Here is a 27,270-nt window from a genome sequence, read left to right as displayed (position 1 = left end):
CCCAGTAGTAGTATTCCTTATGTGCAACTAAACAAGAGCCCCAAACCACAGGACAAGCACATGTGATGGGGATACAGGGTAGGAAACAGATAAAAAGCCACAAAGATGCAGACCTCACAGAAACCTCGAGAACCCTCCTACATCTTGTGCAGAGAGCAACTTGCCAACTTAGATCCCTTTTTTCCCAATTGCCCCCTATCAGACCCCAAAGCACAGCCCGTGCTTTTTCCTTTGAACCTGGGGTCTCAAAATGAGTGTGCAAAGTCCATAAACATAACCTGGCTGAAAACAGATGACGCAACAAACCTACACTAACTGACAGTTAATTCATGTTACAAAAAAAAACTAACTTTAAGATTTATTTTTGTAACTTTTTAAACAGAGAAAACAACACACTCTTGGGGAAAGGTGAGGGGGAGAGGAGCAGGCCCTGGGTAGTGATCACGACAGCACCTGGAGTTTGAGAGGCCTGCCTAGGAGAGCCACACGCACTGCCACACAGCACAGGGGACAGCTACTGTCTGAGGCTCCGCAGACCAGTTCACACGCCACGCAAAGCTGCTATAGATCCAAGTCATAAAAATCCTCCAGCTCATCGTGAAACAAGTCCCACTCGTCCTCAGAGTCTGTCAGCTCGTCGTCCCCACCTGCAGCCAAAAGCATAAGCAACATCTCGCCCAGCTCAAAGGTGACAACCTCCTCTTCGTCGCTGTCAAAGGGGTTGTTCTCTCTCTCCTCAATGAGCTCCCAGAAGTGGCTCCTTCGTTGGGCCTGTAAGAAACAAGGCCGTGATAGGGGTGGCACTGTCAAGCAGTGTCTTCTATCCCGTTGCTTACAAGACGAACCGTGTGGCCCAGAGGGGCATGGCGAACCAGACTCCTCACTTAGTCCACACCACCATGCCTCCTCTTTGACTAATACAGGCCAACATCACAGGGGGCTTTGAGCACTTTCCTTTCCTACCCATCCCGGTTTTATGAGGTCTGACTCCTTTACTCTTGTCTCCCTCCCAGGCCTGGATGTCATTTGTCCCCTACCCGAGAAGGTGCGGGTTCCAACTGACACCGTGCTATTTCCCCTCCTTTAAAGAAACAGTGAGAGTTACCCGGTATCTGCTTGACGGTCCCACTTTCTGTTTCTGTGGCTCCTCTCTACGGCCGTCAGGGTATGCATGCTTGTAAAAACAGTTCCCTCCAAATGGGCAGCTCCCACGTCCTTCATCAAAATACCTGCACGCCTTGTTGCTGGAAAGGAAAACATCGCAACCCTTATTCACAGTGGACTTCAGGTCTGTATTGACTATCATCCGGGGCTTTTCTTTAAATAGGGGCAGAACCAAGGGGTCTGTGCAGAGACCCCCGAGATGTGCTCTTAGAAACCTGTACCCCACACACTGACTAGAAGTATCGCTGCTTAATTAAATGTACACGGATTACCAGCACTAACGCCAAGTGAGAAATCTTTTACAATCTCAAAGCACAAGAATTTCTAAGACTCTTCCGACCTGGGGTGAGGTAGAAGCCCCTCCACAGGCTTTAGCTAGAGTGGAGACTTCACTGTAACAGCCCCTCAGCTTACACCTGAGGACGGTGTGAAAAGCAAGAGACATACTGGGCAAGCACTATGCGGTGACAAGGTAAAGAAAGGGCAGGAAGGAGGTAGCACAGAGCACAGCCCTGTTCTATCGCAGCGAGCCAGGCTGCTCATACCTCATGGCCTCCTTGTATTTCTGAATGAGTTTCTGCTTCTCTTCTTTCTCCTCCACCCAGTACTCACTTGGAATGACAAAATTAGATGTGATCCGGCATTCGGGGCAGGACCTGGGAAACAATGAACAGGCTGCAATGCGGGGTCCCCTCCCCGTGCCCGCTCTTTAAGACACACCCTGGTGTGTCACCGAGACTTAGATTAACTGACAGGCACGTGAGCACTTTCAGAAAGGGATTCCACACAGTCACAGCTGATCCTTTCTTTGGAGGGAAGACAACTTCCTTCAGAAATCAACTCAATGGCTAGCCAGTTTAAAAAAAAAAAAAAAAAAAAAAAAAAAAGACTTAGATTAAAAAACAAAACAAAAGAAGACATTTCACACAGACTCCTTCTTTCATTTAAATAAATTTATTTCTTGTAACTTTGCTCTGTTTTGATTATGTGGCTTTTGTTCGGTTATGAGAACAGTTTTTAAAGGATGGTGAGTTATTGGCTAGCTTAATGGATGGAATAGGAAAGTGGAAAGTGGAAAACGCCAGGAAACATACATTCAGAGCTAGATCCGTTTGTTCACGAAGCCTAAACTGTGTAATCCGTTGGACACAGTCTCCTTCAAAAGCACGAAGACTTTACTAACTGATACACAGGGTTTCCTCATTCAAATAAAACAGACAGACCAACTAACCTAGCAGCTAGCTAAAGTACAAAGAAGAAATCCTAATTCGAACACCCAGGTTCGTGATAAAATACATGCACTTAAATGCGGTCCTTCTGTTGGTACTTGGAACAAGATACTAAATTCTTCCCGAAAATAGAAAGCACAAACGAAGGTTGGGGAGGAGTCTCACTTTATGATCTTGCTCTCAAATTGCTTAGCACTTCTCCACTTGCGAATACACTTGAGACAGTAGGTATGGCTGCAGTTGGAGAGGATCCCAAAGCGGCGCTCGCTGGGGTTGGCTTTCTCATAGACTACCTCCATGCAGATCCCACACACCATGTCCTTGCTGCGCTGCACAGCAAAAGAGAGCTCCATGTCCTTCTCATGGGCCTCAATGCAAGACTAGAAGGAGGGAAAGAAGGCACAGTTAGGCCACTGCAGTCCTGAGACCTCACAGTCAGTGGCCCACCAGGGCGGTTTCCAATCTGACCTAGAAAAGGCTTTGTTATAAGCACAGGCCCACACCACCACTGTGGCGCTAACATCATTATAGTCAAACGGGGGGGAGTGATGGGGTGGGGGAGAACAGGACAGCGGATGTGACAACTCAACTTTCAAGACTCAAAAGTAAGAGCACTGACTGTTCTTCTAGAGATCCTGAGTTCAATTCCCAGCAACCACATAGTGGCTCACACTCATCTGTAATGAGATCTGGTGCCCTCTTCTGGCCTGCAGGTGTATATGCAGGCACAGCACTGTATACATAATAAATAAATAAATCTTAAAAAAAAAAAAAAAAAGATTTGAAAACGCATCCAATTCTCCATGCCCTCGTAGACCTGTATCCCTACAATTCTCCATCAAAGCCACTGTCAACTTCATTTTGCTTCAGTTTCTTGGTGGAAAGTTGAAATACTGGGATTAAAGCCTTCATTTCAAACTTGTCAGGATACTGAACACTTGGGAGGTGGAGGCAGAGGCTTTTAACCTCAGCATCCAGGAGGCAGGGGCAGGCAGAGCTCTCTGAGTTTGCAGCCAGCCTGGTTTACAGAGTGAGTTCCAGGACAGCCAGGGCTAAGTAGAGAGACCCTGTCTCTAAAATAAAAACCAAGAACAAAAAGATGAATACTAAAATAAATCTGAACATGTCCCAGATGGCAATTATGCAGGACACATTATTTCCATATGCCTTTAAGGAGGTGGTTTCAGTGGCTCATACTTAAGCATGCGTACTCAAAACATTCAGGAGGCAGAAGCAGGAAGAACCCAAAATTTGAGGTGCAGCCAACCTTGATATAGGCCAATGAGCTCCAGGTCTGCCAGGGTAATATGAAGAGACACTGTCCCTCAAAAATTAAACACCTAAAAACAACTACTGAGACAATTCACCCATTTAAATAATTTCTGGTACTTTCAGAGAAGTACAACCACTATTATTTGATAGTAAAGGTTTGTCTTTTAAATTATGGGGTTCCAATGGAGTCCAGGAGTTGGCTCTGTGCGGACTGGAGTTACAGGGGGCTGAGTCACCAGATGTGGGTGCTGGGGACTAACTCGGGTGCTCTACAAGAAGGCTAAGCTACCTCTCCAGCCCCACATTATTTATTGAAATGTGCTCATTACCTTCCCCTCCCCCAACTCCAAACTCAACAGTCACTCACTTCCCTTCAAAATTTCCACCCGTGGGCAAACCACTGTTCTGTGGTGTGCTAATCTAATGACTTTGAGACCAGCTTGACTGACATTCTATTTCCAAGGTTACCTTTAATTTTATTGCTGAGTAATATTCTGAAGTCTCAGCACCTATTTTCTTTACCCATCCCCACTCTGAGACTGCATGAATAACGCTATTATCATAGGGCACAGGCCACACAAGCACCTCAGAATTGCCCTCTGACTTCTACAGATGGCCGTGGCATGTGTCAGCACACATGAAACAATAAACTTAAGAAGAAAGCCGAGGGCTGCAGAGATGGCTTGGCAGTTAAAGGCCCTGAGTGTCCTTCAGAGGACCTGGGTCAGCTCTCAAAAGCCACAAAGCAGCTCTATAGCACTTGTTCCAGGGGACCTAACAGCTTCTTCTGGCCTCTGTGGGCAGAGCATGCACATGGTCAACAGACATGCACACACAGAGCATCCAAACACGCATAAAATGACAGACAATGATCTGTAACCTCAGTGCACTGCCACTGCCAATGTAAACAGGGCAACACTGCATAGAGCCAGCCAGGTCCCCAGAGTGCTAAGCAGAATCACTAGCTGACCCAGCCATAACACTTCCAAAGGGCCAAGCATAATAAATGGCTTAGTAGGTCAGAGACCAAGACATCCAACACAGGTCTGGCCTGATGAATGGCTTAGTAGGCCAGACCACCTGCCCAGCCCAACAAGCTGAGTTCAAACCCAGGCCATCCTTTGACCTCTACATGTACGTGCTGCCTTCCCCACAATAAGTAAATAAATGTAAAAACAAATTTAAAAGGCTAAGATAAAGACACATGCTCACAAAAACAAAAACAAAAAATGTACACAACGAAGCAATGAAACAATCCAAATATCCATCTACTAACTAATAGAAAAACATAGTACTGGGGTCAGTGCACTGTTTGTGGTACAAGCATGGGCGCCTGGATTTGGACTCTCAGCAAGCATGTGAAAGGCAGGCACAGCAGGTGTGCCTGCAACCTCACAATGAGACATGGAGATGGACAGCTAGGTGAGCTCCACACTGAGCAAGGTAGAGGACAATAGAGGAAGAAGACACCCAATGTTAACCTCTGGTCTCCATGGAAACACCCACATGTAAACACACATACAAGACAAATGTGTAATAGCCACACAACCAGCATGCAACAATGAAGTATGAACACACACTTCAACAAGGAAAACCTCGAAAGCGTCATCAAATACGAGGAACCAGTCACTGAAGGCCACATACACTGAGCGATTCCAGGCAAAGAATCAGCCAAAAGTAGAGGCCCTGTTGCCAGGGTCTCAAGGAAAGCAGAGTAGCTGACTAAGTGGGCATACGGTTTCTTTAAGGGATGAAGATGACCTCACTTAGAATTATGGTAATGGCCATACAATGCTACAAATATATTAAAAAGCAAGGAAATATGTACTTCAAAAGAATTGTAAGTACTATAAACCTCAGAAAAACTGTGAGTAAAAAAGGATGAAAAAACAAAACAAAACAACAAACAAAAAACAAAAGCCCACCTTTAAATAAACCAACAGTCTAGCCAGGCGTGGTGGTGCACACCTTTAATCCCAGGACTCGGGAGGCAGAGGCAGGCGGATCTCTGTGAGTTCAAGGCCAACCTGGTCTACAAAGCGAGTACAAGACAGCCAGGGCTCCACAGAGAAACCCTGTCTCGAAAAAACAAAACAACCAATAGTCTGAGGTTTTGGAAACAGAACTCTTTAGGATGTATTACTCTTCAGAGCCTCCTGCCCTTGGCCTCCACAGTGCCCAGATTACATGGGACCATCTTTGACAAAACACTCTAAAAAGCCCTGGAAGAAACTCACTACTACTTATTGGTTCCTCATAGTTAGTACAAGCTTCCTTTGAGCACTTACTTTTATGTGCTGTGACCTCTGGGCAGCATCCATTGGGTGTAGGACCTGCAGGCCACACATGTCACAGGAGTCTCCGTGGAGGTACACGCAGTTTTCCCCATAGCGACACTCTCCCACTGCAGCATAGGGGCAAAGCTGCTTCTTTGTCTCCACCGCAGCTGGCTCCTTCTCTGACTCTTCCTTGGTCACTGAGCCCTGCGGGGGTACTTCAGTGCAGGAAGGGGCAGCTGAAAATGTTTAAGATGGTAGTAAAGGTCCAAATACATAAAGTAGTTATGAACTATAAGGTAACAGAGAAAAACAATAAAAAAATAAAATAAAATAATAAAATAAAATCAAAACACTTTAATGAAATCTAAAGTCAGTCTACTGAACATTTTTTACTTCCTTTCCCCCTTGGTTTTCTGAGACAGGGTTACACAGCCCAGGCTGGCTTAGAACTTGCCCTCTGCCTACCTCTGAGTCCCCACTGATGGAATTACATGCACACACCACCACTGCCCCCGCTCTGTTCTGTTCTTTTAGATAAGATCTGAATAACTCAAGGCTGGCCTTGAACTCAGCAATCCTCCCACCGCAGCCTCTCTAAAACTGGTAATACAGGTACGGGACACCAAGCCCAGTTCCGTATGTGAATTTCTTTAGAAGTGAAATGCAGTGTTAGAAGGAACTATTATAAAGTATTAGTAGGGGTAGAACCACCACCTGGAGAACCAGGAGTTCAAGGTCATTCTTAAGTACCTGAGGAATCTGAACTATACAAGATCCTGTGGCAAATAAAACAAAAGAAGTGTGGGCTGAGTGTACTGCTAAGTGGCAAAGCATCTGCCTAGCATGTGCAAGGCCCAGGGTTTGAACCCAGCACCACCAGGGGCAGGCGGGGGACAGCATTCGGAGACACTCCAGTTTTTAAACATGAATTCATTTTATTGTAGTTCAAAAAATTTCTTTTACTTCATCTGTAAATTTTAGATAATTCAATCTAAAGTGTTGACAGTAGGTTAAGCTCAAACACTGGAAGCAGGACACCTGAGTCACGGCGGCCTGTCATTTAGCCCTCTGGCTGCACTTTACAGGGTCCTCACAATACTTACTACGGCCACAGTATGGCTGCCCGGGGACAAACTCAATGGCATTCACCCAGTCCTCAGAACCTGCTCCTACAGTTGGAAAGTTTGGGTTTCTTGACTCAGCTTCGTCTGGATTCATTTCAGCAAGTGATCCAACTCCAGAAGAGAGACTTGAGGAAGCAGCAAGGGATGGTTTTGCACTCAGATCTGTAGCAGTCACTTCTTCCTGTTTCAGTGGCTTGCTGTGTTCATATCTGACACGTTCACAAAAGTAAACAGTTACTGTCCAACTACATAGAGTCCCCGTAAGTTTAAAACCTCAATGCGAACACAAACATGAGCGGGAAGCACCAGGGAACTTGTCAAGATTTATGTAGCTCTTGCTGGCTTCAAATGCTTGGGTCCTCAGGCCATAGCCCCTCAAATGCTGGGATTACAGGCATACCAACACACCTGGCCTCGTTCTTTTCAACCCTGTAGTGCTAGGGATTGAACCCATGGCCTTGTGATGCTGGACAAGTGCTGAGCCCCATACCTAACTTAAGGAGCCCGTGACTCAGTGTGTCTAGGAAGCCTCACTGTGACGTCATATTGCTGAGCAAGGCATGAGACCAAGACTCAGCAAAACTTTGTAAGGTCACGCACAACTGGATCGTGGGACATACCTACAATGTCAGCTATCTGGGAGACTGAGGCAAGAAGATTCCATGTTTGAGGCCAACCTAGGAAATTTGCTGAGACGCTGCCTCAGAGGAACTGTAATAAGGGTTATCCTGTATAATCCTAGCACTTGGTAGGCTAAGGACAAGGCGGGTTACTCCAAATGTGAAGCCATCTTCGGCTACAAATTGAGTTCCATACCCCCTTCCAAAAGGCAGACTAGAAGAAACAAAAAAAACAAAGATAGAGCTAAACATGTTCGAACAATTAACTTTTTTGTTTGTTTGTTTGTTTGTTTGTTTAAGACAGGGTCTCTCTGTGTAGCCTTGACTGTCCTGGACTTGCTTTGTAGATCCACCTGCCTCTGCCTCCCAAGTGCTGGGATTAAAAGTGTGCGCCACCACCACCCGGCGAACAATTAACTTTTTTCTCAGAACCTGGTAGTTAACAGTAACTATCTTCCAAGTTCTAGGAAATGCACCCTCTATTGCAAAATCAGTATGAATGACGTTTCTAAGAAAGAAGAATGTTTTGAAATGGACACTAGGTAAGCCGGGTTGTAGGAAGTGTCTCTGCCCGTATGCTAGAGATTGCGTTTAAAAAAAAAAAAAAAATCCAAATAAACAAAACCAAAACTCCTTGTTGTAAGATTATATATTCAAGAGTAAATAGAACGAACATGAATGCGTGTGAAAGACAGGCCCATTGTGGTGGCACACACCTGTAATCCCAGGCAAGCAGACCTCTGGGTTCAAAGCCAACCTGGTATACATAGCAAATTGTAGGACAGAGCTATATAGTAAGACTGTCTCCCAAATAATAAACAAGGCCTAGATTATCCAATCTACCTAATGAGACAATTATTCCCTTCTGCATAAAATATCGAATAGATACCAGGAAGGATAAGAAAAGCAAGAAAGCCTGGCATGGTGACACATGCCTTTAATCCCAGCACTTGGGAGACAGAGGCAGGCAGATTGCTGTGAGTTCAAGGCCAACCTGGTCTACAAAGGGAGTCCAGGACAGCTAAGGACAGAGAAACCCTGTCTCTGAACCCCCACTCCCCCCAAAAAAGAGCAAGAAAAGAAAAGCCAAGGCAAGCAAGATGGGTCCGTGACACAAAGCACACACACGGTGCAAAGCTCACACTCATGGAAGGGGGTCTGTTGAAGAGACCGGAGTGAACCGCTATATAGAGTCCTCTACCCAAATCCAAATCATGGTGGCTTTGACATTTTAATATGGCTTAAAAAGACCCAACGTTTGCCAGGCAGTGGTGACACACGCCTTAATCCCAGCACTCAGAAGGCAGATAGATCTTTGTGAGTTAGAGGCCAGCCTGGTCCACAAAGTGAGTTCAGGATAGTATTACACAGAAAAACCCTGTCTTGAAAAACTAAAAAGACATGGGCCTCTCTTCTCTTTTTCTCTTCTTTCTGTGTTGTTCTTGTTGTTTGAGGCAGAGTTTCTTCTCCGTGTAGCTCTGGCTGTTCTGGACCTCATTATGCTAAACTGGCCTTGAGCTCAAGAGATCCATTCATCTGCCTCTGCCTCCAGAGTGCTGGGACTAAAGGTGTGTGCCAGTATGCCTAGCTCAAGGGACATCATTTAATTACAATAAATAAATACATTAATACAATGTAAGTTGTGTAAAATTTAAATTGCAGTGGCCCAAAATAAAGTTGCGGTTGGAACATGCTGTATCCATTAGTTTGTGTTGTCTATGGTTTTGCATAAGAAACCATAAGCCTTGAGTCACCAAAAGTATGTACACACCCATCCTACAGGGAAAGCTTGCCAATCTAGCATATGAAGATTCTTAAACCTACTAAAATCAAGAGTCACTGACAGCTAATAAATTATAATAGGATGTCACAAAATCACCCAATTCTTTTCCTGTGTTAAGTGATGAGTTAACGCTGAGAAGACGTACGTCTCAAGTTTTCCCCCATATTCTGTATTAATATAGTGTAGCTTCCTATCTAAAGATCCTTCCATGAGGACTAGGATGGTCCAGTGGACAAAGGTGCTTGCCATCAAGCCTGATGAACTGAGCTCAATTTCTGGGACCCACACGATAGAAGGAGTGACTCTTCTATGTTTCTAAGCTGTCCTGTGATCTCTACATGAGCACCTCACCTTTCCTGCATTCTGTCTCATGGTCTACGCTCCACAGCTCTCTGCTCTCTCTCCTCAGTTTCCATTCCCCTCTCTGAGTCACTGTGGACTGTGACTCAATCCATGGAAACTGTCCTGCCAAGAACTGCCTGCTCCTCAGGGGATGCTGTCCTGACAATAGCCCCTCCTTAGGCACCGTAACTGCGAAAGAGTAACCATGAGGCTCAGATGCCAAGGGATCCATTTTATGAGGGAGGGGGCTTACTTTGTACCCCATCCTTACTTATTGATTAGTTTCCTAACAAATACAGGTAAGGATGTCTTCCAAGCATTTGAACCCATTAGGTGACTAGCAATGTGTCCATCTATCTACACCCAGCCGTCCGTGGCTCTGATTCTGGCAAGCCTTACCTAGTGCAGTGGTTTCTGCCCTTCCATCCACCCATCTGCATGTGCTACAAAAGTCTTAGCTAGTTCAGTGGTTTCAACCATATCCAAGACTCTTCTACAAAAGTGGAGCCCAATAACTCCCCCTTCAGTGTGGCTTTAGTGAAAATGACAGTGTGTAACTTCTGACACCAAGTCATAAAAAGACACTGTAACCTTTGCTGAACCTTCTTTGTCTGCTAGCAAAAACTACTTCTCAAATCATAAGCAATTTTGGGGGAACTATGTACAATACTACTAGAATTGTAGTGTACAAAGCTACTAGAATTCTATACTTTATTTTCATTCTCTCTCTCTCTCTGTCCCTCCCCCCCCCCCTTTTGGACTGTCATGGCCTCACTTTGTAGACCAGGGCTATCCTCAAACTCACAGAGATCCTCCTGCCCCTGCCTCCTGAGTACTGGAGTTAAAGGTGTGTGCCACCGCACCCAGCTTTTATTTTCATTCTTTAACCCACCTTTAGCCAAAGAGTTTATAAACAAATCCTTACCTGCAGCGGTCTCCATATACACAGTACCCTCTTTGAAAATACTTGCACACTACACCATATGGACTGTCAGAGAGGTCATGAGAGTATCGACAGTTATCTCCTTCCTTACAAACCCCATGCATAAAATATCTGTAAGACAAAGAACCAAACAGCTAGATTAGAAGACTAAAGCCACCTCTCAAAGAACTCATTACTATCACAGTCTTCCAGCAGCTTCACAACTGTAGCAGCAAACACAGAGTCTAAGCTGTGTGGCCAGAAGATCCATGTGGGTCTACAGTAGGCAGCACCAGACCGAGCCACCCCTGGCTGCAGTTCGAGACCAGCCTGGTCTACAAAGTGAGTCTAGAATAGCAAAAGCTACACAGAGAAACCCTTTCTCAACAAAACAAACAAACAAACAAACAAACCTACAATGATTTCCCCAGCCTTGATTAGGATGAGTACCAGCAGAGGAAGAAAAGCCACATCACATTACTTATCAGGTTTTTGATTGGCAACCTATAGACGCACAAGATTTAAAAGGGCTTAAGGAGGCACTAAACAGTGATGGCTTACACTCACCATACGTCAAACAGATACTTAATAATTTCAACATTGGAGAGATTTGATACAGGCAACCCAGAGCGGGCCCCCAACTACAGTGGCTGGTATGGTGGAAAGATGAGGCCTCACGTATGGAGCAGTGCAATAGGACCACAGGCGTTGATATTGTCAAAGATAAGTTACTAGGTTAAGGTTAAGAGCACAAATTACCCTTGATGATGCTGTCCCAGAACAATGCTGAATAATAAATAGCCTTGAATGCTTGGGACAAGGCTGAACAAACTGAATCATTTACAAAAATAACTAAAGGTTCAAATAAATTTTTTACTGACTGTTTGCAGAAAATAACTAAAACTCTAAATAGAGCTATAGAAGGTTCACATGCTAGAGAAATTCTATTTTCATCTCTAGCTTTTGAAAATGGTAATGCTGAAAGTCAACGGGTTATTAGACCCTCGAGGGCAAGATCTACACCTCTTCATGAGTGGATTAATAAACTACAGCAGACATAGAAATGCTCATGATTCACCTATAGTTGGACAACCAACTACAGGAAACATCAAAACACAGAACGGCCCACTGCTGTGGCTGTGAAAATTCAGCTCATTCCCCTAAAGGATGGTGAACAAACCATTCCTGAGCATAAATTCTTTTAAGATGGTCATGTGGCCCATGAATGAAATTCTTTAATTTTGGAAAACTGACAAAGGAGCTATGTTCAAGACCCCATGAAGCCTTTGTTTCCTGTTCACCAAAAAAGGGTTATTCTAAAAGACACAAGAAAATTCAAGGTCTGGTAAGACAAACAGGGCTACTAAAGACTTAAAAAGACCATTTAATGGAGATAAAGATGCTCCTACAGATAAAATAAAAGGTGCTAAAGATACTAAAAAAACAAGTATTTTAGCAAATTATAAATGATAAAGAGGCCAAAGTTAAAATTACAGTTAGATGCCATTGAGATTGAGGGGTGACTGGATACTAGGGCAAATGTAATAATAATTTCCCAAGATTCTTGGCATCCAGCTTGGCCACTTCAAAAGGTATCTACACAGTACCTAAGGATTAGAACATTGTCTCAAATAAAACAAAATGTGAGGTGGCTTAAAAATGTACAGGACCAGAAGGCCAAACAGGAAAACTAAGGGCATACATGGCCGATATAGCCAGAAACTCTTGGGGAAAGAATCTGTTACAGTAATGGAAAACTCAGATTAGCATCACTCCAATTTCAGATAAAAGCCAGAAAACAGGTGATAGTCCTAATAAAAAAAATTAAGATTATTAAAAAGTGTTATCATGGGCTGTAAAGATGGCTCAGAGGTTAAGAGCACAGGCTGCTTTTCCAGAGGTCCTGCGTTCAATTCCCAGCCATCTATAGTGAGATCTGGTGGCCCCTTCTGGCATGCAGTTATACATGAAGACAACATTATATACATAATAAATAAATCTTTAAAAACTAAAAACTAAAAAGGGCTACTAAGACAATTACAGACTGTCCATAAACAAGATACAGCAGGGGCCAACTTTATATTGGAGAACCACTGCTGATAAAACACCTACAGCCTTTCCAATAAAGTTTATGTTGGGGAACCACTGCTGATAAAACACTTACAGCCTTTCCGATAAAGTGGCTGGCTGAACAACCTATTTGGATTGAACAATGGTCTATGACTAAGGAAAAATTACAGGCACTGGAACAGCTAGTCCAAGAACAGCTAGATGTTCAACGTATAGATGAGTCCAACAGCCTTTGAAATTCTGTATTTGTCACCAAAAAGAAAACTGAGCCGGGCATGGTGGCACACACCTGTAATCCCAGGACTCGGGAGGCAGAGGCTGGTAGATCCTTGTGAGTTCAAGGACAGCCTGGTCTACAAAGCCTAGTCCAGGACAGCCAAGGCTACACAGAGAAACCCTGTCTCAAAAACAAAACAAAAGAGAGAAAAGAAATCAGAAAGAAAACGGAGGACGTAACAGATCTCAGAGTAGTTAATAAAATTATTCAGCCAATGGGAACTTTACAGTCTCAAATCCCACTGCCTTCTTTGTTACCTGAGGAACGGCCTATTATAGTGATTGATCTATAGGATTACTTTTTCACAATTCCTTTACATGAACATGATAGGGAGGTTTGCTTTCCTCAGTACCTACTTTTATTAGAAGCTGTCCAATAGTGATATCATTGAATTTTACCACAAAGAATGTTAAACAGTCCTACCTTGTGTCAATATTTTATGCAACAGCCATTGGAGATAACTCGTAAGAAATTTCCTCAATTCATAATTTACCATTATATGGATGGTATCTTATTGGCTGATTCAGATACGAGTATATTAGAAAAGATTTTTGGTGAATACAACTGTCTTTTTGGGAATTAAAGATTGTTCCCCCCCCAAAAAAACAAAAACAAAGAAGAGATTCTATTAGTTATCTAGGATACAAAATAGGCCTACAGAAAATTAGACCACAAAAAGTACAAATCAGAAGAAACCAATTAAGGACTCTTAATGATTTTCAAAATTTGCTAGGAGATATTACCTGGCTGCAGCCTACAATTGGTTTGACTACCTAAGAGCTAAGTAATTTATTTCAAACCCTGCAAAGGTGGTAAGGACTTAAGTAGCCCAAGAAAGTTATCAGTTGAAGCTGAAAAGGCTTCTCTGGAATTCAACATGGCACCACCACCCCAACATTTCCTAGGCATGTAAACAAAGACCCTATTAGACCTACCTAATACCTATTTCTAGTCTATTGATAAAGGAAGTGGAAAGCATAATTTGTAGAGTCCTTCCCTCCATCTGCACATCACTCCTGCCAGAGTCCAAATCCTATTCCCTTGCCCTCTGAACAGGATAATAAAGGTTACTTTTGGTATGCCAGAGAAGATAACTGGTGTAAATATGGTGGGCCTGACAGTGGCCATAGCTGCCTGACAGTGTGGGGAATGTTCACTCACCCGAATACTGTGGCATACTGAGGAGTGCAGTAGTACACACTACACACTACTTACAGAAGAGCTGAGTTCAGTTCCCAGCACTCAAGTCAGATGGTTTACAACCGCAAGGAATTACAGCTCCAGCGGTCTGAGGCCTCTCGCTCTGTGGGTACCCACACTTTTATGTACACACATCCACAAACTGGCAATTACCTTAGAACAAAGGGTTGGGAGTACAGCTGAGTTGTAGATTACTTGCCTAGCCTATGTGACGCCCTGGTTTCAAATTCTAGCACAGAAGGGAAAAAAACAAACAAACAAACCAGGTTCCCTTGCAAAAGCAGCAAGTGCCAGAAGACACTAAATCATTTCTCCAGCCCTGACACTCTTTCTTTCTCTTTTAGGACAGGGTCTTGCTGTCCTTGGCCTCCAGAAGGCTGGGATTTAAGATGTGTAGCATCTTGCCTGGCTCTAATGTGTATAGTTATGTACCCCATATCTCAGATGATATTTTAAATTCCTAGTGAGGGAGCCAGGCGGTGGTGGCACCCGCCTTTATAATCCCAGCACTCGGGAAGCAGAGGCAGGTGAATCTCTGTGAGTTTGAGGTCAGCCTGGTCTACAAAGTGAGTCCAGGATCACCAAGGCTACACAGAGAAAGCCTGTCTCAAAAAAACCAAAAAACAAACAAAAAAATGTTAGGGAACATGATGGTCTATTTTGCATTTCCTATGGTACCCATCTCTATATATGTCTAGAAGACACCTAAGTGCCATGGCAAATCATACTATCAGTAAAGGAATTAATTTTTAAAAAAGATTTATTTATTATGTATACAGTGCTCTGCCTAAATGTACACCTGCCCGCCAGTAGAGGGCACCAGCTCTCATTATGGATGGTTGTGAGCCACCATGTGGTTCCTGGGAATTGAACTCAGGACCTCTGGAAGAACGGCCAGTGCTCTTAACCTCTGAGCCATCTCCCCAGCCCCAGTAAGGGAATTAAATGTGCCTAGGCAGGATAATCTACAATGCCATCTAGATAGATAATGTATATAGTATCTACTTCTCAAAAAATACTAAATGAGAAAAAACCCTAATATTTGACACACAGAGGTGACACCTGTAATCTCAGACATTTAGAAGGCTTAATTAAAAGGATAACTTAAGCAACACTTCAATATTCTATCTCAAAAAAAAAAAGGGGGGGGGAGGATGAGAAGGGCCTGTTGGTGCAAACCTTTAAACTCAGTACTAGGTACTAGGGAGGGAGGGCGGGGAAGCCTGAGGCCAGCTCGGACTAGGTCAACCAAGCAAAACATAGCAAGAGCCTGCCATAACTATTTCTTTAAGGGGGGGCGGGGGAGGGATAAAAACAAACACAAAAGCCAGGTATGGCTCCTGTTACAGTCTTTTTGTTTGTTTTGTTTTTTCGAGACAGGGTCTCTCTGTGTAGCCTTGGCTGTCCTGGACTCACTCTGTAGACCAGGCTGGCCTCGAACTCACAATGGTCCACCTGCCTCTGCCTCCGGAGGGCTAGGATTCAAGGCGTGCGCCACCATACCCAGCTCCTGCTACAGTCTTAAGCACTCTGGAGCTAAAACAAGGGGATTACTGAGTTCAAGACTGGCCAGGGTCTCTCTGTGTAGCCTTGGCTGTCCTGGAATCACTTTGTAGACCAGGCCAGCTTCGAACTCACCTTGATCTGCCTCCCAAGTGCTGGGATTAGAGGCGTGTGCCACATCCAGCGACAGCTGTGCACGGGTTGTGCACGCTTGGGAGGCTGGGAGACCAAAACAGGCAGATCTCTGGACTACAGAGTGAGTTCCAGGACAGCTAGAGCTGTTACACAGAGAAACCCTGTCTTGGAGGGTAAAAAAAAATATTGTTTGAACTGAGCGTGGTGGCACACACCTTTAATCCCAGCACTGGGAAGGCAGAGGCAGGCAGATCGCTGGGAGTTCGAGGCCAGCCCCTGGTCTACAAAGCAAGTCCAGGACAGCCAAGGCTACACAGACTCTGTCTTGAGAAAAAAAAAAAAATTACTGTTTGAGAACTGGAAAGATGGCTTCAGTGGTTAAGATCCAGAGGACTGTGGTGGCTCAGCCGTTCTGACAGCCTCTTCCGGTTTCCATGGTCATTGGGCATACATACAGGTAGCACAGGTAAACATTCAGGGAAACATAAACCAATTCGAATAATCTACAGCTTAGAGGCTGAAAAGAGGGATGACTCAGTGGTTAGAACGTGTACTGCTCTTGGAGAGGCCTTGATGCTGATTTGCAATACCCATCTCAGGTGCTGCACCGCTACCTGTTAACTCCAGCTCCAAAGGCATTGATGCCTCTGGTCTCTGTGAGCAACCATTCATGTGGATATACACACGCGCATAAAATAAAAATGAAAGTAAATTTTGTTGTTTCTCCATATTAACTTCGAGGCAAGCCAAGGCTATAAAGTGGGTGAGGTTCTTTCTCAAAAAAGCCAATAAACAAATACTGTCTTCATTCCACGATCAAGGCAGGTAGCAAAAAAAAAAAAAAAAAAAAAAAAGGAAAGAAAGAAAGAAAGAAAAGGACTGATTTCACAATCCTGTTGGTGGCAGCATAGCGCAGCCTCTCAGCTTGTTTCTTAGGCAGCGCAAACAAAACAAGGAGAATTCCAGCATCAGTAGTAGCTGGTGAGAAGTGAGATTAAACAATCAAACATGAATACTGGCTGGGGGAGGTGGTCTATACCTTTAACCCCTCAGCTGACTGGGAGGCAAGCAGGGTCTATAAGGGGCAAAGCGCCAGGCCCGCCAGAGCTGCACAAACAAAGAGAACATCCTTGGGCTAGCTAGGTGGCTCAGTGGCTAAGAGAGAGCACTTGCTGCTTTTGCAGGGAACAAAGCTTCCATGGCCTGCAACCACATGGTAGCTCAAAGGCAGTTTTCAGAGGCTTTTAAGCCCTCTTCTGGCCTCAGTGGCCACAGGTATACATATAGCACAGATATATACAGTCAGGCAAACACACTAAAAGTAAATACATCTCTTTCAATAAAGATTTATTTTACATGTATGAGTGCTCTATCTGCATGTACACCTGCAGGCCAGAAGAGGACATCAGAGCACATTATAGATGGTCGTGAGCCACCATGTGGTTGCTGGGAATTGAACTCAGGACCTCTGGCAGAGCAGACAGTGCTCTTAACCACTGAGCCATCTCTCCAGCCCATGAATAAATCTTTTAGACCCTTGTTTAGTGTGCAGAAGTACATGCAGACAAAATATCCATATCCATAAATAAAAATTTAAAAGCCCGAATATTCTTTTCTAAGCAAGTAATTTTATTTTATTTTATTTTGGCTGTCCTGGACTTACTTTGTAGACCAGGCTGGCCTGGAACTCAGGAGATCTGCCTGCCTCTCTCTGCCTCCCAAATGCTGGAATTAAAGGCGTGCGCACCACCGCCCGGCTAAGCAAGTGACTTTAAAGAGGAATATGCCTGAGTATAGACTTGGCCAGGATGCAGAGATGGCTCAGTGACTTAGTGGCTCCCAGCACTCACCTGGGGCAGCTCACAACAGCCTGGAAGTCCAGCTCAGGGGGGAAGCTGCTGCCTCCAAGGGCACTTGCATTCTTATGCAGACATCTACACATGCGTTCTCTCAGAGAAAGGTGCTGATATCAAGCTCATGGAAAATACTTACAATAAGGTACATTTCTGCAGTGAACTTAGTGCACACTCAATGTTTTATTTGCTGAATGTCTGAACAAGGTAGCCCCAGAAAGATGAGCACATTTTAATAAGTCTTTTCCCTTTAGCAATTTGCAAGTGTATTTTTTAAAAAAACCATAGGATGAGTGAACAGATGTTTAAATGGAAGCAGTTCCTACATTTTAAAGATTGTATTTATTTTGGGTGTACGTGTGTTTTTGCCGGCATGTCTATCTGCACTGTATGCCAGCAGTACCCAGGAGGGTCAGAAGAGGGCGCTGGATCCTCTGGAACTAGACTTGGTTGTTAGTCACCGGGTGGGTGATGGGAAGCACACCTGGCTCCTCTGTAGGAGCAGCAAGGAAGCGCACTTAACCACGAGCCATCTCTCCAGCGCCATCATACCTTTTTTTTTTTTTAATGAAAGCAGAAAATTCTTAGACTCATATAAAATAAATTTAGCCGGGCGTGGTGGCGCACACCTTTAATCCAGCACTCGGGAGGCAGAGGCAGGTGGACCACTGTGAGTTCGAGGCCTGGTCTACGAAGCCAGTCCAGGACAGCCAAGGAAGGCTACACAGAGAGAGAGACCCTGTCTCAGAAAAACAAAAACTAAGTTTCATTTGAATTCTATCAGCATCAATCAGAGTGTATACTAGTGCTCTGTGAGGGCACGGAGGAAACCCTGCAGGGGTGAGACAGCAGAGCTCTACTTCTTTCAAAGCTCAAAGCCTGGGACAAAGACTCACAGTTGTTACTCCTCTCCTCAGAAGAGAAAGACTTTTAAGAGAGATCAAGTTGGCAGCTAGAACACCAAACAAGGTCAGCATTTATGCCCCAGGCTTATCAAATCACCTGTGGTTCCTATTTGTTGAGGCAGGATCACCCAGGGCTAGCTACCAAGGCTGCCCTGGTCCAGACACCATCCTGTCTCAACCTACTGACTAGCTCCAGTACAGGCGTGTGCAACCGTGACCGCTCTGCATGCCACCATGAGTGCTTCTGCAAATTTTTAGATTGGCCTAAACATGGACCGGAGAGATGGCTCAGAGGTTAAGAGCACTTGCTGTTCTTCCAAAGGTCCTGAGTTCAATTCCCAGCACCCACCTATAATGAGATCTAGTGCCCCTTTCTGTCCGGCAGTTGTTACGTGCAGAATACTGCATACACAATAAATAAATAAATCTTAGATTGGCCTAAAACAAAACTATGCATGGAGAAGAGCATTTCTTTGATCCTAGTCCTCTAGGAGGACTGAGTTCAAGGCTGGTCTGGTTTATGCAGATGGTCCAGGCAGCCAGAGCTATGCAACGAGGCACCATCTTGCTGGGCCCCTCCAAAATGCAGGGGGGTTTTAAAACACACAAGTGTGGAAGCCTGAAGCCTTTTCCTTTTTTTGGATGTAGGATGGGAAGTTATTATCCATAGCCCAGGCTGCTCACAAGCTCACTGTGCAGCTAAGAAATGCCCGGAACTCATGTTTCGACGACTCCACCTCCCAAACACTATTACAGGTATGAGCCACCATGAGTGGCCTGAAGCTTGTGTCTTGTTTTGTTTTTAAATTGTTGTATGTGAATACATGTTGGCATTTTTGCCACAGTGTGTGTGTAGAGAAGAGCTTGGAGGACAAACAACTCTGGGTAAATCACAGCAAACACTTTTACAGCCCCAGCTAAGCCATTTTGCTGACCCTAAGCTTGTATTCCTTTAAAGCTTTTCATACTGTTTTCTCAAAAAGTTTACCTCATCTATGTAATTTTTTTGAGACTGAAACTCCCTTCGTAGCCCAGGACTGGCTCATAAATTGCCACATATCTCACGACTTGGGAGGAAGAGACAGGTGAATCTCTGAGTTGGAGGCCAGCCTGGTTTACAGAGTGATTACAAGACAGTGGAGCCTACACAGAGAAACCCTGTCTTGAAAAACAAAACAGAAAAATCTCCTGAGCCAGGATACTCAAAAGGAAAATTTGCCTGTCTGTAAGCATGATCAGTAGAGGAAGCCAGATGCCCTCCTCTATTGTTTTCTGCTCTAGACTAACCCTGGAACTCACAGTGGGGCTTTTACCAGGATGCTAGGGATCAGAATTCAGCACCCAGGCTTAAGCAGGAAGCACTTTGCATCCAAAGAAAAAACCTTTTTAGATGTTAATGGAGTAGTTCACAAACTGCTCCAGGAAACACCTAAAAAACCCTATAAATTCAATGAGCCTTAGGGAGCTGGGCTTGGCCCATGTTTGTACCCTTGTTTTTAAAGTCAAGGTCACACTATGCTAAGTGAGACCCAAAAAAAATTCAAGACCTTAAATGAGCAGTGAAGCCGACCTTTAATCTGAGCACTAGGGGAGGAGGCATCTCTGAGTTAGAGCCACCAGGACAGCCAAGGCTACACAGAGAAACCCTGCTTCAAAATAAGTAAATAAATCAAACTTTTAAATGTGAAAAAGATCCTAAATGGAAGCTACAGCAGTCTGGAGAGGAACTAGAAAAGAGGAAACAGGGGAAAGTAAAAGGGAAGCAGAGGAGCCGGGTATAATCTCAACACTGGATGCAGAAGTGAAGTCCCAAGCATTCTGGGCTGTGCTAGCGTCTGCACCACACACACCCCGACACCCTCAGAAGCGGGGAAAAAAGGGAGTGGCGACAAGACTTTGCTGATAAAATGATTGCTGAGTTTGATTCCCGGAACTCACATGAAAGTGAAAGACAGTAACTATGCAATTATTAGTGCACCTCTCCACAGGTGCTCTGTGGCCCAGGGATGACGGTGGCCGCCACCACCACCCACCCACACCCCATAAACACTGTATAATTTTTTCCCCAAAAGGAAAATGTTAGCAGGGTAGTAGTGGCACCCATCTTTAATTCAAGCACTTGGGGACAGAAAGAGGCAGGTGGATCTCTGAGGACACAGTCTGGTCACCTGAGCTAGTTCCCAGACAGCCGAGGCTACATAAAGAAACTTTGTCTCAAAAAAATATAAAAATAAAAAAATGTTGAAAGGGTATTTTGTATGGAAATGTATGTGAAGTTGCAGGCATCTGACAGGATGATAAAGAAATCAGTAATGTTATTTGGTAATGGGTATTCAGGACTAGACTAGAGAAAGATGGCACATGGGGGGAGAAAATCAAGGTACTTAAATTTTCACTTATCAGCCTGGGTGGAAACACTTGTTATCCCAGCACTAGGAGGGCAGAGGCTGGAAGAAGTTGTTCAAGGCCAGCCTAGTCTATGTAGCAGTTCTAGGACCACCAAGGCTGCTGCACCTTACCTAAAAAACAAAAGACCGAAGGGAAAGCTTTAATCTGACCTTATAAAATGTGCTACAGTAAAGACTGAAAGGCTGGAAATTCTCCAATTTCAGGGCTAATACCAACAGCATTAGGAATAATAGTCTTTTGCATTTGCTATAAACTGTCCTAGTCAAGCGGAACGTGGTGTTTTCTTTGAATTTCTTTTTAACCGACAGAAAAGCTTAAAGTCTCTCCTGGTGGCTAAATCAATAAAGTCGGGTGTGGTATCATTTCACCCCTGCAATCCTGCAGTAGGGAAAGGCAGAGGCAAGAGGATTGCCGAAAATTCTAGGGCAGTCAGGACTATATAGGTCAACCGGGACCACACGAGACTGTGTCAATAAAGCACCCTCCACCCCCCAGTTGTTAATACAACAAATACCCTCCAACATTTCTAGTTGGGAAAAATTTCTTCCGTGCGTACTGTATAACCACCAGCTGATCATACATTTTTCGGATAATTTCGTCTTGCTTACCAAACCAGAACCAAGCCTCTCTCCTCGGATCTCCTTTCTCGCAAAGAGGAGCGCCGCACAAAGGGACAGTAATAATGACAGTTCATAAAATCAAGGGTGGTGGCTAACGCCGGCTCCGAACGCTCGGTTCGGAGACAAAGCTCGGAACCGCCAGCCACCGACTACATACAAAGGCACACAAAAGCGGCTGCTCCCGGCGGGGCGGGGGTGAACGGCGCAGAGCAGAAAAAGACGTTACAAACGGATAGCGCAGCGCGGAGGGCCCGGGGCCGGCCGAGCTCGCCGGGACCCTGGGAGGATCTCAGGGCGCACCGAGGGTCGTTGGAGCCCGGTTCACAGCGGCGAGCTCGCGCCGCATCCCCGAACCTGTGGCGATGGAGGCTGGAGTGGGGACACCGGTCCTCTCCGCACGCACCGGAGCGCCGCCGGGAGAGGGAAGGTGGCGGGAGCGCCCCGCGGTCCGAGCCCGCAGCCTGAGACCCGCAGCGATCCTGCGGCCAACCTCTGCAGGGGGCTGACGCAGCGATGCTATCCGGGCGGCTGCGGCTGCGGCTGCGACGCGGACCCCGCGACGCCCGCCTCCGCCTTTTGCTCGGCCCCGCAGCCCCCGCCCTCCGCCGCGCCACGCAACGTCCTACCTGCAGGTGACCTGTTTAGTCCAGCCGCCGCCGCTGCCGTCGCTGCCGCCGCCCCCTCCTCCCGCCCCCGGGGACAAGGCAGCGACTGTGGAGATAGGGGTGAGGGAGGCCGCTGCCACCGCCGCCGCTGCCGCTCCTGCTCCTGATGTTGTGGCTGTTGTTCCGGGAGCCGCAGCCTCCGCCATTACTGTTTATCCCACACAGCAATGGCCCCGGAACTTCCGGGATCACATAGTTCCGGTCCGGCTGAGACGGAGAAGACAGCGAAGGGAGGGGAGAGGAGGGAGGCTGAGGAGCCCGAGAGCTCCCCGCCAGTCCCGCGCCGCAACTCCGTGTCTCCGAGCTCTCGGTTCTCGTGAACTGCGGGCTCCTCCAGCGTCCGCCGCCCTCCTCCGGCGTCGCTGATTGGTGAGAGCCCAGGCTCCGCCCGAAAGGGGCGGGGCCGCGCTCTCCGGCCAGGTGTGCTGGGATGCTCCAGATCCTAGCTGTCAAAGGACCACAAGCAAGGACTGTCCTCAAAGCTACGATAGCTGTTGAAGTAACTGTGGGGAAAGGCCTCAGGGTGTGTTTGCTCTCTCCTAGCGTGAGCTGGATACCTATTGTGTTGGGATCTGTTTCCTTCCCTCTTTCTCATTGGAGGCTAGTAACCTCTCTCCACCCCCACCCCCCCCCCCCCCCCCGCCTCACCCCCCCCAATCTCACAGGGTCTCAGAATCCGTGTTGATGGAAGTGCCAGGCAGGCTTGGTGGCAGGCGTGTGTAATCCAGCACACTCTGAAGGCTTAGGTATCAAAATCGCTGCACGTTTGAGGCCAGTCCAGGCTACATAGACCCTCTCAAAATAATAGTAGTAATGATGTAAATAAGCACATAAAAAACTGCGAGGTAGCCCATGTTTGTAATACCAGCAATTGGGAAGCTGAGGGGAAAGGACCACAAGCTCAAGGCCAGGATAGGCTACACTGCAAGAATCTGTCAATAAACATAACCTTCAAGAGGATGTTCCCAATGACTAGCTTCCCAGCAACTAGGCCCATTCTCCCAAAGTTCTGAAAACTCTCCAAAAGCCCATCAAGTTAAATTAACCCACTGATGAGGTCAGTATTGTCATGATCTAATCATTTCTCCAAAACTCTATGTCTAAACATGATGCACTGGAGACTGAGACTACAATACATCAAATTTTTGGAGGAGCATTTATATCTAAAGTTCTCTCTCCTCCCTCTCTCTCTCTTTCTCTCTCTCTCTCTCTCTCTCTCTCTCTCTCTGTGTGTGTGTGTGTGTGTGTGTGTGTGTGTGTGTGTGTGTGTGTGTGTGTAAAAACCTAGCTGGACTTGAAGGAACCGAGATCTGCCTCCCAAATACTGAATCCTGGGATTACAAGCCTTCACCACTGTCCTCCTTTATTTTGTTTAATCTCCAAGGTTTGTTGCACAGTTGTTGGGGAGGGTAGCAGAAAAGTTAGCAACAAATTCAGTTGAAAAGTTCTTGTCACTCTAGTCATTCCACGCACAAGCAGATGGACACAGGAACAGGTCAGAACCCTCTGAGGTGTTGCTTTTTGTGTCCTGGAGTCTCCCACACCTCAGCCAGTTACTGAGCAGAGTAAAAAGCTGTTTCACGCTCCGAGTGGACAGCGCCTCCAGTTTCACTTTGTGTGGTGATCTTATTGTCCACTCCCTGGCCCTCTGGCGTCCACAAACACCTGGGAAGCAAAGAGGAGGGACCAGGGAGCCTTCTACCAACCGCATAGGCTTCTTGAGGCCTCTCCTCTGTGGGAGCCACGGAAGGCAGGAAAGGCTGTTCCACCAGAGGACACGACTGGGACTCATGGGACACTTGCAAAACTAGGCCAGAACAGAACCCTCAAAGCAGAGCCCTGATTCCACCTCCCTTTCACAAGCCTCAAGGCCACTGCCGAGGGCTGGTAGGGGACATTCAGGAAGATATGTTTGGAAGCACCAAGGTTTAGCAAGGACAGGAGTGGACCTCCCAAACAGGGAAAAGGTTCTCAGCATCTCCTCCTACAGGACCAATGACCAGCCCACGAGTAGCCCACAGTCCCTTTTGAGTACAGGCACCCTCTTCGTTTTATTTTTTTTAATCAGTTCAAAAGTTTATAAGACAGAAAAAGAACTGATACCCCCAAGTCAACAGGTGTTAAGTTTCTGGCAAAATGATATACTTGACCAGAAAAGCATTGGTCTAAGATATTTTGTTTTTTGTTTTTTTCCTCCTTTTGATAACAGATAGATGCAGCTAACTACTTGAACCAGTGTAGTTGCCCCAAATGTGCAGCATAAGCACAAGAGACTCGCCACCAGAACTGGAGCCAGCCAGCTTTGGGCCCTGGAGAATCTTTTGTGTAGGATCACTAATTCTTCAGTGCCAGCAGAGGTGGTGCAGCCTTGCTCTTGGTCCCACAGCTGATACTTTTCCCTCTGCCTAACCATAGCTCTCCCTAGCCATGCCCACGCTGCTTTGCTGGGGGAGGGACCTGAGCAACCCACATTGCTGGCAATGAGGGTAAGATGCTGCCTGCTGATACATGAGAATAGCGGGTTCCAGGGGCTCCTAAGAGGACAGAAAGGAAGTTACCCCCCTTTATGGATTTTTGGATTTTCAAGACAGGATTTCTGTTGTAGTCCTAGCTGTCCTGGACTTGCTTTGTAGACCAGACTGGCCTCGAATTCACAGAGATCCTCCTACCTCTGCCTCCCAAGTGCTGGAACTAAAGGTGTGCACCACAACTTCCCATCTCTAATAAGTATCTTTGTGTACAGTAAGAAGCTAAACTCTAATCATTTAGAAAAATTCTATTATATACTATGCTCTTTATCATATTCCTCATTTAGTAGGTTAGATTGTTATAATACAATAAAGATGGTGGTGGCGCACTCCTTTAAACCCAGCACTCAGGGAGACAGAGGCAGGCAGATCACTGTGAGTTCGAGGCCAGCCTGGTGTACAAGATGAGTCTAGGACAGCCAAGGCTACACAGAGAAACCCTGTCTCAAAAACAAACAAACAAACAATAATTGCCACACAAACAGCTTAAGCACCAATCTCAGTGACCTACAGATGGCTTATTAGAGCACCGCATCCCAAGACTGACCATGGCCAGGGACTCAGTGGACTCGGGAACCTAACCGTGACCCTAGTCTGCTTCTAAGGCAGGCTTTTTATAAGAAAAACCATAACCAGGTAACATTCAGGCAACTATGTGGGAAGCAAGGGGGAGGGCAGCATCACATCATTTTGATTAGCTAAGCACAAGAAGAATGGATTTTGTTCTGAGCACAATGTCCAGGTAGCTAGATAAAGCATTTTAAGCTGATTGGCTAGGATATAGGCTTGGGGACTTTTCTGTTCCCCCACCACTCTGGGAGAAAGGAACATAGCAGGGTATTGTGGTTTTATTTAGGTAGAACATAAACCATTCATTCAAGCAGAATCCTCAACAAGCATTGAATTGTGAGTTAAAGGCTGTTGAAGCTCCCAGGCAGGTAGAGTCTGAGAAGCTGAATTTAATCTTATTTTATGATCAAAATAGAGACTGGAAGGCAAAATAGCTTCTAACATGCTAAAAGTAACAACCGGTGTCAACAGAGGAGCCATAGTTATACTAGGAACTAAAGTAGGTTTCAGTGGAGGGGCAGGGTAAGCAGACTGCAACAAGATCTCTAATCTTTGTGTTTGTTTTTGAGACAAGGTTTCTCTGTGTAACAGAGCCCTGGTTATCCTGGACTCGCTCTGTGGACCATGCTGTGCTCAAACTCACAGAGATTCCCCTTGCCTCTGCTTCCCTGAGTGCTGGTGTTAAAAAGGTGCACCAAAAAGCTGGGCGGTGGTGGTGCACGCCTTTAATCCCAGCATTCGGGAGGCAAAGGCAGGTGGATCTGTGTGAGTTCGAGGCCAACCTGGTCTACAAAGAGTCCAGGACAGCCAGGACTATAAGAGAAACCCTGTCTTGAAAAACCAAAAAAACAAAAACAACAACAACAAACCCAAAACAAACAAACAAAATCCAAAAAACAAAAAAACAAAAAATGTGCACCAAGACTCTGGGTCGACTTCTAATCTTATTTGTCAACATAACTACAACTTTGTACCCTATGCCAGGATCTCCTCACTTCCTGTCCTCCACCCATGGCAAAACAATTTCTGTGTGTTTCATTTGTTAAAGATCCCATAACCCTCTGCCATCCCTAGAAGTCTCCACACCTCTTCTGGAGCCATTTTTTTGGCTGGGTGTCTGCTCAGACCGCTTCCTTGGTCTAGGTGGAATTAGGGGTTTGAGGCCAGGCGGAGGTGGCACTCACCTTTAATCTCAGCACTTGGGAAGCAGAGAGGCATGTGGGAAGGATTGTGGGCTTTGTCACAGGTGAAAGCAGTCTTGGTGGGCTTTGCCCTTGGACACACCATGGATACTCCCTGAGATTAACCTTGAGATAGACTAGGTGGAGCCATCTTGGGCCTGAATTCAGGAAGGGGACCAAGGGACTCCACCTGGACTATTGTGTTTCCAATCGACCCTCAATGGGAGGGGAGACAGCCCCTTGCACATGAGAGACAGGCAGGCAAAACAGGGAGGAGCAGCAGATTGAGACCGGACTTGAGCGCACATGGATTAGGAAGAGGATCAGCAAACAGGCTGGACCAGAGACACCTAGGGACCCGTCCTGTGGAACAGATACCAGAGGTTCACTTTTTTTTCCCTTTAACCTTTTCCCCTCTTGTATAAGCTAGTTGGGTTGTATAATAAAGTTTAATTGTTAAGAAACAGAGCCAACAAGTGGTGCCCAACGTGGGGCCCAATGGGTTCCATAGTTTCTAATGGTATGAGGGAAGATTCAGAATTCGAAGGTACAGAAATGCTGCTTCAGGTTATCAGCAAAGTCACAACTACCATTGCAAAACTCTTTCCTGCCTTGTACT

General features: G+C 45.8%; 1 protein-coding gene and 1 non-coding gene across 4 annotated transcripts; both read right to left on the bottom strand.

The window, feature by feature from the left end:
- Window positions 1–321: 321 nt before the first annotated feature.
- Mkrn1 (makorin ring finger protein 1) lies at window positions 322–22,701 on the bottom strand. 3 transcript variants are annotated; one of them, XM_051151678.1, is made up of 8 exons: window positions 22,334–22,701; window positions 10,739–10,867; window positions 7,048–7,277; window positions 5,954–6,180; window positions 2,559–2,773; window positions 1,710–1,820; window positions 1,106–1,244; window positions 322–771 (listed from the first exon to the last, which is right to left on the bottom strand). In XM_051151678.1, the coding sequence occupies exons 1-8, from the start codon at window positions 22,516–22,518 to the stop codon at window positions 562–564; spliced, it is 1,446 nt and encodes a 481-aa protein (XP_051007635.1). In that variant the 5' UTR covers window positions 22,519–22,701; the 3' UTR covers window positions 322–561. The 3 variants fall into 3 exon arrangements, with proteins under 3 accessions (XP_051007635.1, XP_051007637.1, XP_051007636.1); XM_051151680.1 differs by lacking the exon at window positions 22,334–22,701 and adding an exon at window positions 22,008–22,146; XM_051151679.1 differs by lacking the exon at window positions 22,334–22,701 and adding an exon at window positions 21,696–21,973.
- Window positions 22,702–24,281: 1,580 nt separating this feature from the next.
- LOC127194978 (small nucleolar RNA SNORA71) lies at window positions 24,282–24,411 on the bottom strand. The gene has a single exon (XR_007831348.1). It is a non-coding gene; the product is annotated as a small nucleolar RNA SNORA71 (small nucleolar RNA).
- Between the last annotated feature and the right edge of the window lie 2,859 nt (window positions 24,412–27,270).

Source organism: Acomys russatus, chromosome 10, assembly GCF_903995435.1.
Source record: "Acomys russatus chromosome 10, mAcoRus1.1, whole genome shotgun sequence".
NCBI classification, from domain to species: domain Eukaryota; kingdom Metazoa; phylum Chordata; class Mammalia; order Rodentia; family Muridae; genus Acomys; species Acomys russatus.
Note: the sequence above shows the minus strand (reverse complement) of the source record. Positions and strands in the feature narration are given on the sequence as shown.

Coding starts and splice junctions, on each gene's coding strand:
- Mkrn1 (XM_051151678.1), bottom strand. CDS start 22,518: ATGGCGGAGGCTGCGGCTCCCGGAACAACAGCCACAACATCAGGAGCA. Junction 10,868..22,333: donor ACTAAACAGGTCACCTGCAG/GTAGGACGTTGC, acceptor TTTGTCTTACAG/ATATTTTATGCATGGGGTTT. Junction 7,278..10,738: donor GTATATGGAGACCGCTGCAG/GTAAGGATTTGT, acceptor TGAACGTGTCAG/ATATGAACACAGCAAGCCAC.